This window comes from Macrotis lagotis, chromosome 3, assembly GCF_037893015.1.
Source record: "Macrotis lagotis isolate mMagLag1 chromosome 3, bilby.v1.9.chrom.fasta, whole genome shotgun sequence".
Lineage (NCBI taxonomy): Eukaryota > Metazoa > Chordata > Mammalia > Peramelemorphia > Peramelidae > Macrotis > Macrotis lagotis.
In genome coordinates, this window is record NC_133660.1 from 296171704 (window position 1) to 296185567 (window position 13864).

General features: G+C 34.0%; 1 protein-coding gene across 1 annotated transcript; it reads left to right on the forward strand.

The window, feature by feature from the left end:
* The first annotated feature begins 840 nt into the window (after positions 1-840).
* Positions 841-1797, forward strand: LOC141519540 (olfactory receptor 5T9-like). The gene has a single exon (XM_074231759.1). The coding sequence runs from the start codon at positions 841-843 to the stop codon at positions 1795-1797; it is 957 nt and encodes a 318-aa protein (XP_074087860.1).
* Positions 1798-13864: the final 12067 nt, after the last annotated feature.

The window sequence follows — 13864 nt, forward strand, 5'->3', positions numbered from 1 at the left end:
CACAGAAGGCAATTTGCCAGTCTTTACAAAAACTAATAAACCTTGAAATTAAATTTATTTATTTATTTTTTAGATTTTTTTTCAAGGCAAATGGGGTTAAATGGCTTCCCCAAGGCCACACAGCTAGGTAATTATGAAGTGTCTGAGGCTGGATTTGAACTCAGATACTCCCGACTCTAGGGCCAGTGCTCTATCCACTGTGCCAGCTAGCCGCTCCTTTGAAATTAAATTTAGCCATTTATTGAGATAATATCTCTGAAGCTATGCACCTGACACCTTATTGTTTTTTTTTAAATAAAAATTTGAAAGGTAAGTAACTTCCCAGTCCCCAAATTATGAAGTAGCAGAATCAGAATTCAACTCCCTGTCTCTGAGTATCTCTGACTGTTTTCTTCAGGGAGAGAAGTAGTAATCACAGGTGCTATGTCCATTATAAGATATTAAAAACTGCAATTGTATTTATCTATAATAAGTGGGTTTTATCTGAGTTAAGTCCAAGATTATTCATTTCTTTCCTTTTGGAGGAATAGTTGTTGAAATAACTTAATGGACATGATTTTACTCAAAAGATTTTGTTATATTAGTATATGATTCTATTTAATATTGGAAAAAAGATCATGCCTCCTCTTTTCCTTTAAAAATAATATTTTAATAAACCTTCAAAGAGGATTCATTAAGTTTAATTTCTAATTTAAGGAAGGACTTCAAAGGAACTATTTCAATGTTAGCATAACTTATTCAATGAAGTACAGAATTTCTAGAATCTAACAGAATGTTGGAGGTTTCACTTATAGTTGCAAATCTTGTTATTCCCAGAGTTGGATAAAAACAAAAGAAAACATGCCTAATGATACTGAGGTCACCATGTTTGTTCTAATTGGCTTCACGGACCGACTAGAGCTAAAGGTCATCCTCTTCTTGCTGTTCCTTGCAGTCTATCTCTTCACCCTAGTGGGAAATCTGGGCTTAGTTGTGTTGGTTGTGGTGGATTCCCGACTCCACACCCCCATGTACCATTTCCTGAGTGTCTTATCCTTCTTGGATGCCTGTTATTCCTCTGTGGTCACACCTAAGATGCTGGTCAATTTTCTAGCAGAGAATAAGACGATTTCCTTTCCTGGATGTGTTGTCCAGATGCTTCTCTTTGTTACTTTTGGGACCACTGAATGCTTCCTCTTGGCTGCTATGGCCTATGACCGCTATGTTGCAATCTGTAACCCCCTGCTCTACACAGCTGTCATGTCTCCACAAGTCTATGTGCCTCTCATCATTGGATCATATATAGCAGGGTTATCAAATGCCATTATACATACTGCAGCCACATTTAGTTTATCCTTTTGTGCATCCAATGTAATCAGACACATCTTCTGTGACATCCCTCCTCTCTTGGCCATCTCCTGTTCTGATACTCATATCAATGAATTGCTGCTTTTCATTTTTGTGAGTTCAATTGAGATTCTCTCCATTCTGATTGTCCTATTTTCCTATGGTTTCATCTTGGCTGCCATTCTAAGGATTCGCTCAGCTGAAGGGAGAAAGAAAGTCTTCTCTACCTGTGGTTCCCACATGACAGGGGTCGCCATCTACCATGGCACCATCCTCTTCATGTACCTGAGACCTTCTTCCAGCTACTCTCTGAGCCATGACATGGTAGTATCTGTATTTTATACCATTGTGATTCCTATGTTGAATCCCATCATCTATAGTTTGAGGAACAAAGATGTGAAGGAGGCAATCAAAAAAGTTTTGGAGAAAACCTGGTTTACCCATAATATATCTTTTCCTTGTTTTAAGTAAAGACTATGAAGGAATAATAGGGAAAATGGAAGTTAAACTTCATCCAGGTATAGTTGATAGAATGTTCTACTTGGAGTTCGAAAATTAAAATTCAGAAATGCCCTCATATTTCTCGGTAAATTGCTTTCACTTCTCACAGTTTCTTTATCTGTGAAAGTGAATAATTATAACTGCTGTCTCAAAGTATTGTCATGAGTATCTAATATTTGTTGATTACTTAGGAAACATAAAAATATAATAGTTAATTACTATCATGATTATCTACTTCATATCTTTCCTCAAATCTTTTAGCCTATGAGCACTTTTTTAGCTCATGTTCTCATTTACCTATTACCCTAAATATTAAGATAGCCTTCTAATTGAACATCAGTCTTTCAATTTATCCTCTCTCTAATCCATTTTCTATTAAGTTGGAAAATAGTCTCAAAAAAGTCTTTTGGAGGGCATCTATGAAGTGCAGTGGATAGAACACTAGCCTTGGATTCAGAGGACCTTAGTTCCAATCCAACTTAGACAGTTAACAATTATCTAGCTGAGTGTAACCCCATTGCCTTGCAAAAGCCCAAAACAAACAAACAAGAAGTCTTTTAATGTTATTCCCTTACTCAACAGTCTTCATTGATTTCTCTATTATCTTTATGACAAAATAAATAAACTAAATCTTTCTTTTATAGTTATTTGCAAATTAGCTCAACTCTACCTCTTCAGACTTAGTTTATTTTTTCCTCTTTTCCTTACAATAATATATCAAAATGTCTTTTGCTATGTATTTACACATACTGTGAAAATAAAAGAGGAAATAGCATAAGAAAATATTGAGCATTACATCCCATCATGAAACCTTGTTACCCACCCCCTAGTCTGTTTGTGGTTTCCTGAACTCAGCCTTCTATTTTTTTTACTTCAGCTTCTTTATGTTAGTTGTCATATGTGAAATGCACCCCATCCTCAACATAGCTTCTAAGAAGGGCTAGCTTCAATAAAGGTGCTTCTTCCCTTTGAAACTCTCCAGTTTGCAGCTAGTTCACCCTTGGAATATCGATGCATAGAATTACAAATGGATACGTTGCTTCTCTCACCATGATTTGATGGATAAAAAGACATTTTATTGACCCATTTTTATTTTTCTCCCTGCAATCTCAACTTCTAGCAGAATTAATATTATTGCTTATTGCTTCCCTCTGTGCTATTTATTGAAGAAAATGCCATTGTCCTCAAGGATCTTTCAAGCCCATAAATTAGTAATCAAAAAAGTATAACTTTTTACCTATAAAGATTATTTGACATAAAAATAAACAAATGCCCCTATAAATATGTGTATCTAATATATTACTTATAATATATCTACTCTAAAATTATGTTTATACAACATATCTTAAGAATTTATCTCTATTAGCTATACATTTTTATATATGTATATACACATAAACATGCATACATATGCATATATAAATCTATATTTTTATATATGTATATACCATCTCAGCAAAACCCAAGGTAAATTTTTTTTTGTTAACAACTCAATAATATATTTTGAAATGTGTTGGAATTCGCATCAGGAATAGTTATACTCAGATTTTCTCAGATGTTTACTGTCTATAGGAAAGTCATTAAACCGCTGTTTTCACATCTATAAAATGGGGATAATATAGCATCTGACTCACTGGGTGGTTATGAAACTTGCCTAAATTAGAATGAGCAAATAAACAATATATTTCATTATAATTTTTTCTAGTTTTTGTTTTCTCCATCTTCTCTATTCTCCTCCATCTCTTTGTCCCCCTCCTTCTCTTTCTTCAAAAGTATCTGAATATTAACATCTTTAGATACTTTCCAAATGTGACTTCCATAGAGTCACCTGTAATGTCCAGCTAACACAAATGGAAGCAATTAACAGACATAGTTTAAACACCAATCAAAAGACAAGGGAGATTCTTATTTGTTGTATCATATCTTTCTTTAAGCAGGAATGGGATGAAATAAATCATGTAGGAAGTCCTTTCAAATTCTGATTCTTTTTTTTTTTTTGTTTGCTTTGTTTTTAATGCAATGAAATAGTTTTGGTTTGTAAGGACCTTTGCTGGATTCCGATTGTAATTTGGATATACCTTCTGCAGTAGAAGCCTACTTCATTTGCTGGAAAAGGAGCTTAAATCTAGGGAGAGGTAAAATTAACTACATGGGAGAAGTTCAGCTCTATATTCATGCTTTTGTTCTAGTCAGAAGGTCTTATCAGCCTGGTAGACATTTTAATCAATATTCATTCTATTCACATTCTGAATATACAAGGGAATGGTTCAGTTTCTCAGACTTGTTTTTCTTTTAAAGAGAACAGATTAAGTTAATGACTTAAGCCAGTTTTTGCATGGTTTAATCCCCTCCTCTTACCAAGTTCCAAGTTCCTTACCTTTTTGGGGTCACTGTCTGGTATCCTGGCTTCACAAAGTTTTATTATTGGACTAGAAGCAATATCTGACTTTCAATTCTAGCTCCAAAGTTTCCATAGTTTGAGCTCTCAGTTCTGAGACTCACTCCCTTCATGCTAAATCTTTTTTTTCTTTCTCTGTTGATCCACATTCCCTCAAAGCATAATTTTCACCTTCAGTGGACACAGTCATTCAGTTTATTAGGCATTCAAAATTAATGGATGGAGTTAAAACTGAAAAAAAATAGAATAAACCATTCTGCATGGAGATTCTGTTCCTCTTTCTCAAAGCTCTTTTCCATATCCTCAGTTCATAAAGGCTGAAGGCGGAAGAGAGGTATGTATGTATGTATGTATGTATGTTGTTGTGTATGTGTTTGTGTGTGTGTGTGTGTATGTGTGCGTCTGTATCTGTGTCTGAATTCTAGTCCACAACCTGTACAGTATCAAGGGAAATGTAGGAAACATTCATGGAATGTTCATATCTTCTTTTTCTGTCTTTTCAATTACTGAAGTTTTGTAAAATTGACTCTGAGTTCTAATTGGCATCAGCTTTTGAATTCCATGTTCTATAATAGATCTAGCAATTTCTGAGTCCTTGATCTGATGACTGATCATTCTGAATATATACATATATATATATGTATATATATATATACATATATATATATATATATATATGGATTCAGCAGAAGTTGGATGTAGCATTGTATTGTTCTGAACCACATTCTCTTATCACTGAAGAAACAACCACGAACAATGAATGTTGCCTTCCTTCTATCATCTTTAAATATTATTTGAGCTTATTTATTCATGTGTCAGCCCTATTAATATTTATATGTCTTGATGCAAAGGATTGTTTTTGTGTTTTCCTTTTAGTATCCACAAATCTAGGGATAGTCAAGCTTATCATAAACACTTAACAAATCCTTGTCTATTGATTGATTGATTGCACCGTGTATTTCCATAATTCCTGTGTACACAAAATAATATGGATTGGGTAGCATTTGTATGTACCAGAGAAAGGTTGGGGGTTTGAAGAAATACAATATGTTATTGTTCTTTGCTTTATCATCAGCAACAAGATAATAGAGTGAATGATGTAATTGTCACAATTAAATTTACTATCCAGACAATTAACAGAAAACTCATTTAACTTTTCTCAACCTCAGCTTTTTTTTTATTTTTAAAATATGGACAATAATAACATTTCTTGTTTAAAGTTTCTGTGATGATCAAATAGGACAAACTATATAAAGAACTTTGTCAACCCTAAAATATTGTATAAAATACTAGTTTTATTATTCTTTATTTTAATTTTGTATAGCTAATAAACATTTTATCCAACTAAACCTATTATGTCTATTCAAGTTGAATAAATATGAAATAACACACATCATTCTTCCAATTAGTATAGCTTCCATAAAGAGAGATATTTGGAGGAAAAAAGTTTGTTCACTCTCTGAGAATCATTAAAATGTGAATATTCTCTCTCACTTAAAGCAGTAGGACAGATGCTCTCAATCTCCAAAATTCCCAGCCAGAGATTCTTTGGGTTGAACAAAGTCACATAGTGAATATGAGTGGCTCTTGATACTCTATATAATTTCATTACCAGTAGGCCAAGGTGAGCTAGATAGAGATTGTTTTTTATTGGAAGTTCTAAAGATTTCACATTGATCAAAGTTCTATTGAAAAACTATATATAAACTAGTTTTCTATAAAACTGAAAGTAGAAGCATTCTAACAGCATTATAAAATCCCTTCTAGTCCCATCCAATCCAACAAATAATTGTTAAGTTATTATTATGATATTTTCTGAACAATACCAAAGAAATTATGGGTTGGCATTTGGATATGCTTCCCAAGTATCAAGGAAATGGTCTAGCCTATTCTACCAGAAAGACAAATACTTTACATTTCATTCTTGCTCCAAGATACTTTTCATTGGATGAGGAATCCCTCCTTTCTAACTTAACAAAAGACTCTCCAGATTGTGTTTGACCATTCATAAGGGATCTGAATCCCATACTTTTATTTAATCACTTCATATAATTCTTTTACAAATCAACATTTTCTTTAAAAGTATAGCAAGAATAACCATATGCACATTGTGTTTTGCCCAATCCTGAGGGACTTAATGTCCCCTAAAGTTCCTGTTTGGGAAAGGGAAGCTTATTAGGTTCACAACTTAACCTAATTCTTATATAATCTTAATTTTACTTAATCTTTCACCACCAACAACAAGTTTCAAGTTCGAAGCCTCCCTAGTTTTGCATTCTGGTACCGTGGATTCTCAAGCTTTCTTGTCTAGAAGCAAAATCTTTGAATTCTGGCTCCAAAGTCCTCATGGTTTGAGTTCCCTATTTTGAGATTCAGCTCCCTGTACCTACAACTGAAAAAGACAAATAAAATAAGACCAAAATCGCAACCTGTTACTTGGTTCTGGAAGAGTAGGAGCAATGGCCTTCACCCAATTTCGTGAATGCTACCTGCATTAAGTTAACACAAATATTCCTCAATACCCTGCATGTTTTAGTATGATAATTTTAAAGACTCATTGCAGTTCCTTCTACTTAAGAGACATAAAGATTTAACCCAAAACAATATAGTACAAGAACCCAGAAACTCTTCTCTCAGAAGCAAGTCCTGGATATTTTCCATATTATAGCCCTTATCTTAGGAGATCTGATTTAACTCATGTAATTATTGTTACACAAAAAATAAAATATTTAAGAAACCCTAAAAGTTTCATGCACAATGACTTGACTTTGTTGCAAAGCATAACTCCTTTCTTGATAAGTTTTTTCATTAGCCTGTTCAAAATCAAATTGGGATCCTTTTGTATTTTAGAAAGTCTAGTAGGATCATTAAATATGCTCTGAAGTCATCTTCCTCAGACACATCAGATGATGATGATTGTCCTTCATTTTCGAAGATGACCTGGATGTCAGAGAGGTGATGTCATGAAGAACAGCTGAATTCAATTTCAATGAGGGTGTGCTGTGCAAAGCCACTGGTCTCACTTTCTTCTCCAGAGCCATCTGGGTTGAGATGCAAGATCTGAATCAGGATGACTGGAAATTGGCTTGGATGCAAGGAAATCAGGGTTAAGCAACTTGCCCAAGGCTGCAAGCTAGTGAGTATCAAGTGTCTGAGGCTGGTTTTGAACTCACATCCTCATGACTCCATCTAGCTGTCCCAGGATATGTCAGATAGTCTTGAAGAGAACCCTAGGTTCTCTAAGGCTATGTTTTAGAATTGTAAGCTGATGGGTATTGTTAAAATTGAAAATTTTCAAGGAATACCTTATAGCAGACTATGTTTTTTGTATGAAGACCACAGAGAAGAATTAGAGTTATGTATTGATGAAAGTAAATTTCAAGTCTGAACAGTAGCCACTGTCAACTACCAGCTTATAAATTCCTCCCTCATCCAGAGTCAGACATTAAGATAAACTAAGTCTCAATGATAAATCTGAAAAGGAATGGATCAATGAGTAAGGCCCAATACTGAGCATTACATTTCTCCAATGAAATCTACAAGCAAATAGAAGTTAAAAGATACTGACTCATCTGGATTTTGATCAAAAGATATGATAGCTCCTAATATATTCTTTTCAAGTCAGGCAAAAGCTATTGAAATATGCTCCATTTATAGGCAAGTGATGGTCCAGTAGATAAAGTGATAAACCTAGAATCCAGAAGACCTGAGTTCTAATACACTTTAAGGAATATGAACCAGGGCATGACATTTAAATTCTCTTGTATTGTTTATTTACCTTTTTTTGGGGTGATAACCAAATAATAAACATCAACCAAACAAAAAATAAAAAAATATATCTCAAAGCACTGTTGTAAGGAGAAAATGAGATACTTGTAGGAAAAAAATGAAAAGAATAAAATACTCTTATTATGCTATATACAAAGCATGTAGAGGCACGTAGATGGCACAGTAGATAGAGTACCAGACATTGAGTCAGGAGGACCTGAGTTCAAATTTGTCCTCAAACACTTAGTAATTACCTAGCTGTGTAATCTTGGGCAAATCACCTAACCCCATTGCTTTCTAAAGACCAACAAAAAGGAAAAAATTGTATAAAGTGGGTGCTAGGATTCCTTATCATTTATTTTACTCCATTTGAGAAAGGATACTGATGATCAAAACAAGTTTTGTGATGGGTTTTTAATTCATGTTATGAGGAGCAATCCATAAAATTTTTAGGTGATTGAGGTTAGGAAAAACAGTGAATTATAAATGTAGAGCTGGAAGAGGCCTTGGAGACTTTTTTTTTTTTTTTTTACAAATTAGGATGTGCAACCAAGGTCACACAGGTATTAAATGAAGAGATACAATGTGAACTTAGGCTGCTTGTAATTACAAATCCAGGGATCATTCCAGTGTACCAGGCTGCCTCTCAGTAAAAATATTTATTCAATTGACTTTGATCTTTTTGACTTTGATTCTTGATGTTTCTCACAAATAGACTCCTATTTACTTTATTTTTTAAAATTTTATTTATTTATGGCAATTGGTGTAAGTGACATGCAACTAGGCAATTGTTTAGTGTGTGAGGCCTGATTTGAACTCCAGATTTCAGGGCTTGTGCTATACCCACTGTGGCACCCAGCTGCCCCACCCCACCCTCATATTCACATTTACACAAAGTCTCAGAGTTATCTCATCTATCATTCCCTAATTGACCCTTTTAAATCAGTTTAACTCTCTGGCCTCTTCTTCATGATTATTTCATGATAAGGTGATTATTTCAGACTTGATGTAACACTTTGAATTCTAAGCTTTCTTCTGTATATTAAGTGAATTCATTGACTACTCTTCTTTTCATTTTTTTCTCAGTTTCTGACTTTCCCTCTTTTTCTGTCTCTCTTGCCTCTCTCATATATGTGAAAATAAATTGCTCATTATATAAAAGAAAGTAGTACGTGTTCCTCCCCCCCAAAATCAACAAAGTGTTAAAGGAGTTTCTAGAAATGTACCATTATGTGTAATCCCAACCAAAAACCTGCATAAGGAAGTCTCTTTATTTTCTCTTTTTATTATTACATAATCCCTGTGAAATTTCTTCAGTAGATATGTAGATTGAAACATCCCTGAGAAAGAAGTCTTACTAATTCTGTCATTCAAATTTTATTTGACGATGTCAAATGAAAAGAATCCTCTAACTGAAGAATCATTACTTTATATTAAGGGATGGTTATTATTATGTTGTGAGGCATGATATAATTAATATCAGAAACATGTTGCTGTGTGCTCATTCCCCACTCTGTCCTATACTGGTGTTGTGACTTGGAAAGTTAGGTAACCTCTCAGTGATTCAGGAAACTATTAGAGAGCAAATTTACAGAGCAAGTGCATTATGGGACTGTTATCAAGAGTTCATCTATTAATGAAATTCAGGTTTAATCTCAATCTAATTCTTAGGGATTTTGTTTTCATGAAGGTTGATTTAATCCCTGAATCTGAATGATGTTTCTAGTGCTTTCCTATGGGGACAAAGGTTTTCTTTTACAATGTGGCTTCTCCAATTCAGGAATCACTTGGGTATCAATTACACTAATACTTGGATGTCATTATTGATCTTTTGATTATATAAATCACATTATAGGTAATATATTCAGAGATAAGTGTGTTCAGGTATATTTAGCAAATATATTCATAATGTATATATTCAGAAGAAAAGAAAACTTAGAAATCACCTAATCTATTCCCTTTCCTTATTTTAACATGGTGAAAATGAGATATATAGAAGTTAAATTTCTTGTCCAGGGTCCCTCAATTAGAAAAGAGTGAAATGGGATATAAATTCCTGCTCCCTGTTTCCAAATACAGTCCTCTTGCCAACCATCACACCATTACTATTTGTACCTTAGGGACTCTTTCTTGACTCCCCCAACCCAAGTCTAGGAAACATGTATCATTTAAACTATAGACATTTTCTTAGTCAGCTTAAAAGTAATAGTTTGTTCCTTAACTGAATATTGAATGTTCAATCCAGACCCCTGTGACAGTGAGCTAATTATCATAGTTGGTGTTAGTCTCTGACCCACCCCAAGACCAATTTTGGCAAAACAATTTAATTGCCTCTCCTCCTGACTGTGATTAACACCACTGATGTAGTTGGGGTTTGTTGTAAGCTTTGGGGTGTGTAGTCTACTATTCAAAGTTGTGCTTTTGATTCCAAGACTCCTTAGCTTATGGCTTTGGGCAAATCCATGAAGGATAGCTCTGGTTCTATGTTTCATCTTCAGTAAAAAGAACCTATTATAGCTGCATTGCCTATTTTGGGAGGGCAGTGAGTAGGATCCTTAATTAATGTTGGTGTGAATGAGGGGAATGGATCAAGCTTTTATTAAGTCCATCCTTTAATCAACACCAACCATCTTACACAAAGCTCATGTCATTCTTACAATCCTGAGAGATGGATATGTTACTGTACTTTTTTTTTTTTTTTACATAGAGGAAACTGAGCAGAGAGGATAGTGAAATGCCCAGGATCATATAGCTAGTAAATACCAGAGATTGCATTCTGAATTGTTTTCTTGACTCCAAGGCAGGTATTCTATCCACTGAGTCACTTAGCTTCTCCAATATGATTTGTAATTTTACAGAGCCACAATACAATGAATTATTATAAAATGTATGACTGAATGTCTAGATTCATCTCCCTTTAGGGACAATGAGATATTTCTCCCTTTCACCTTTCCTTCATTTGCCCATTTAACACAAATTTATTGAACACATACTATGAGAAATTTGCTATGGAGTTTTAAAAGTTGAATAAGATAGCGTATCCCTTTTCTGGGCACATTGTAACCATCATGTTTTCCTGTCACAATATCAAAATAACTAGAGTGAGGAGGGACACAAGAAGCCAGCCATATCAGTGCTCTAATGATGCATTTCATGTAATTATAATATAAATGGGGAAAAAATTCGCTTGTTTAAAGTCTTATGATTAATGAATGACAGGTCAAGAATTTAAGTGAGAGGTTTTGATTGTAAATATACTGTTCTTTTCCCAATTAAAAGAGTTTGATTATTTTTTTTTCAGCCATTTTTTTATGTTTTTGCAAGGCAAATAGGGTTAAGTGGCTTGTCCAAGGCCACACAGCTAGGTAATTATTATGTGTCTGAGGCCAGATTTGAACTCAGGTACTCCTGACTCCAGGGCCAGTGCTTTATCCACTGCGCCACCTAGCCACCCCTAAGTGTGCTTCTTAAATTCGAATTCTCATAATAATAATAATCCTCAGTATAATAATCCATAATGGTTTCACTGGAGCAGAGCATAATAGAATTTTCACTTTCATAGTCCAAGATACTAAGCTTATGAGCTCACTACAGTTAGACTTGTTTCTTGAACTTCTCTTTGGTTTTCTGACCCTCTTGGAGATGCATCCTCCCTGCAGCCCTGTTCTCTGAATTAACAAATTCTTCCTCAGGAACCCCAGAATGTTAAGTTTCACCCCTCTTACTTTGCATTTTGGTGGGGTCATTTCTCCCAATCACTCCCTGCTTTGCCTTTTTTGCAGATCCTCTTTATATGTTATCTTCTTGAATCAGAATGTAAAATCATTAAGGGTGGAGACTGTGCTGTTTGCTTAAATTTATGTCCTCGAGTACTGTGAAGGGGACATTTAAAAGGGGAACACCTAATAAAACACCATCTCTCTGTACTTTTCCATTTTTGTCTCTGCATTGTAGTCTCTCTATATTTCTTCTGAACAAAAGTTAAGGTCACTATACCTATTTTGACTACAACATTTTTCTATATATGCTGAATTTGTACTATTTGAAAAACAGACAATGTTTAGAAAGATGCATGATACTGATTTTGGATTTGCTAAACTTCAAATATGAAATTTGTTTTTTTTATATTTACCAGTATCTTAGTGAGGCAGCCTGTTTTAATATCAAAACTTGTTTCTCAGGAAATTCTTCCTTATACTGAGGTGAAATCTGCCTTCCTGTAATTTTCACTCTTTTGGTCTAATCTGACTGCATTCTAAAAAAGTTGGTGTCCACTTTCATATGAAATCCTTTCAAATATGTATTTGGAGAAAACTTCAGCATCATAGCCTCTATCATCTTTTATTTCCCTGTCTTTGATTTTTCATTTCTTTCTCACTCCCCAACATACTTATTTTCTTTCAGAGGCTTAAATTCCTCTGACTCACCAAATTAGAGAATTAAAGAGATGCATGTCTCAGTTATTTAATCTACTAAGTGCCTGAATGTTAATAAATTTTAAAATATTCCCCAAAGGAAACATTCGGATGTTTTCTAAAGGACTTCAATAACATCTAATTCACCTTTCAGAGAAGCAGTTTTGATTGTCTGGGAAACAGTTTTCCATTATATCAAACAATAAAAGATTTCTTAAAACTTGGCATCTTAGAACTGTAAGATTTTAGAACTGAAAGGAATCTTAGACCTGAAGTCCATCTGTCATAATCTTGCCCTAGGACATAAAGTTTAACACATTTGCTAAAAGTTACAAGCATAGTTAGTGACAACCAAAGTCTTCTCATTGGGATTTTTCCATGGCAACAACATCTTCATTCATTATTTGCTTACTGCTATTGGGGCATAGACAAAGCAAGTGCAATTTATTTTGCAAGTGTCATCCTTCAAACATTTAATAACAGTTACTAGGTCACACTTCCACCTCCTGTTCATCTCCTATGTCTTCCTTTCTTCCCATTACTTATTCTCATTTCTGTCCACTGAGTTGAGAGGTTTTAATGAAGAATTAAAAAAGGAGGAGAAAAAAGAGATTTGGAAGAAGAGGTGATAGACAAGAAAAGATAGAATTATTAAATTTCAGAAATGATTTGGTGAAAAGATCAAAGGATTTGGTGTCTTGAATGTTTGAGTTGGTCAATCCTGATCCTGATATTTTGACTTATTCTGGGGAAGTCGTTTTAACCTCTGTAAACCACAATTTTTTTTTATCTGAAAAATGAAATCAACAACAAAATAATCCTGATGTTCACAATAGCTAGCATTTACAGAGATTTGTGAGCACTTTTAAGATTTATACAGCACTTTCCATTTATAGTATTTTATTTGCCATCTCTAATTCAATGTCACATTAAAAGGCAGTGCTTTTTTCATCTTACTAGAATCTGATGTTTGAAAATATACTTAATGATAATCAATATGATGGCTCTGGTCTAATTGCTTCAAACATGAAATAACTATTAAGGGAATTTATCAATTGGATCCTTGTTCTGAATTCTTTTGGTGGGGAAGATAAATTATTAGATTAAATAATAACCTTTGCTTTCCCAAAACTCATTCTACCACTGATTTCTGAATGGTGATTAGAGAATGAAGATAAATACCCTTCTTTTCAATTAGACCCATGTACATATTTATTAATTCATATTCACTACCCTTTCATGTTCCTTCATTTACTTTCAGGTTCAGCCTATTCACAGTTTGAAAATAAATTGTCAGTTTTCTTCCTTATAAAGAATTAGAGGAAGTGAGTGAAATTTTAGCCTCTTCCATATTTTTAAAATCTCAATGTATTTTGAAACCTACCTGTGACCAATAAATATGTGTTCTTGGCCACATCACCAAAGTCTTGCATTCATGCAGATTGGATGAAACGGA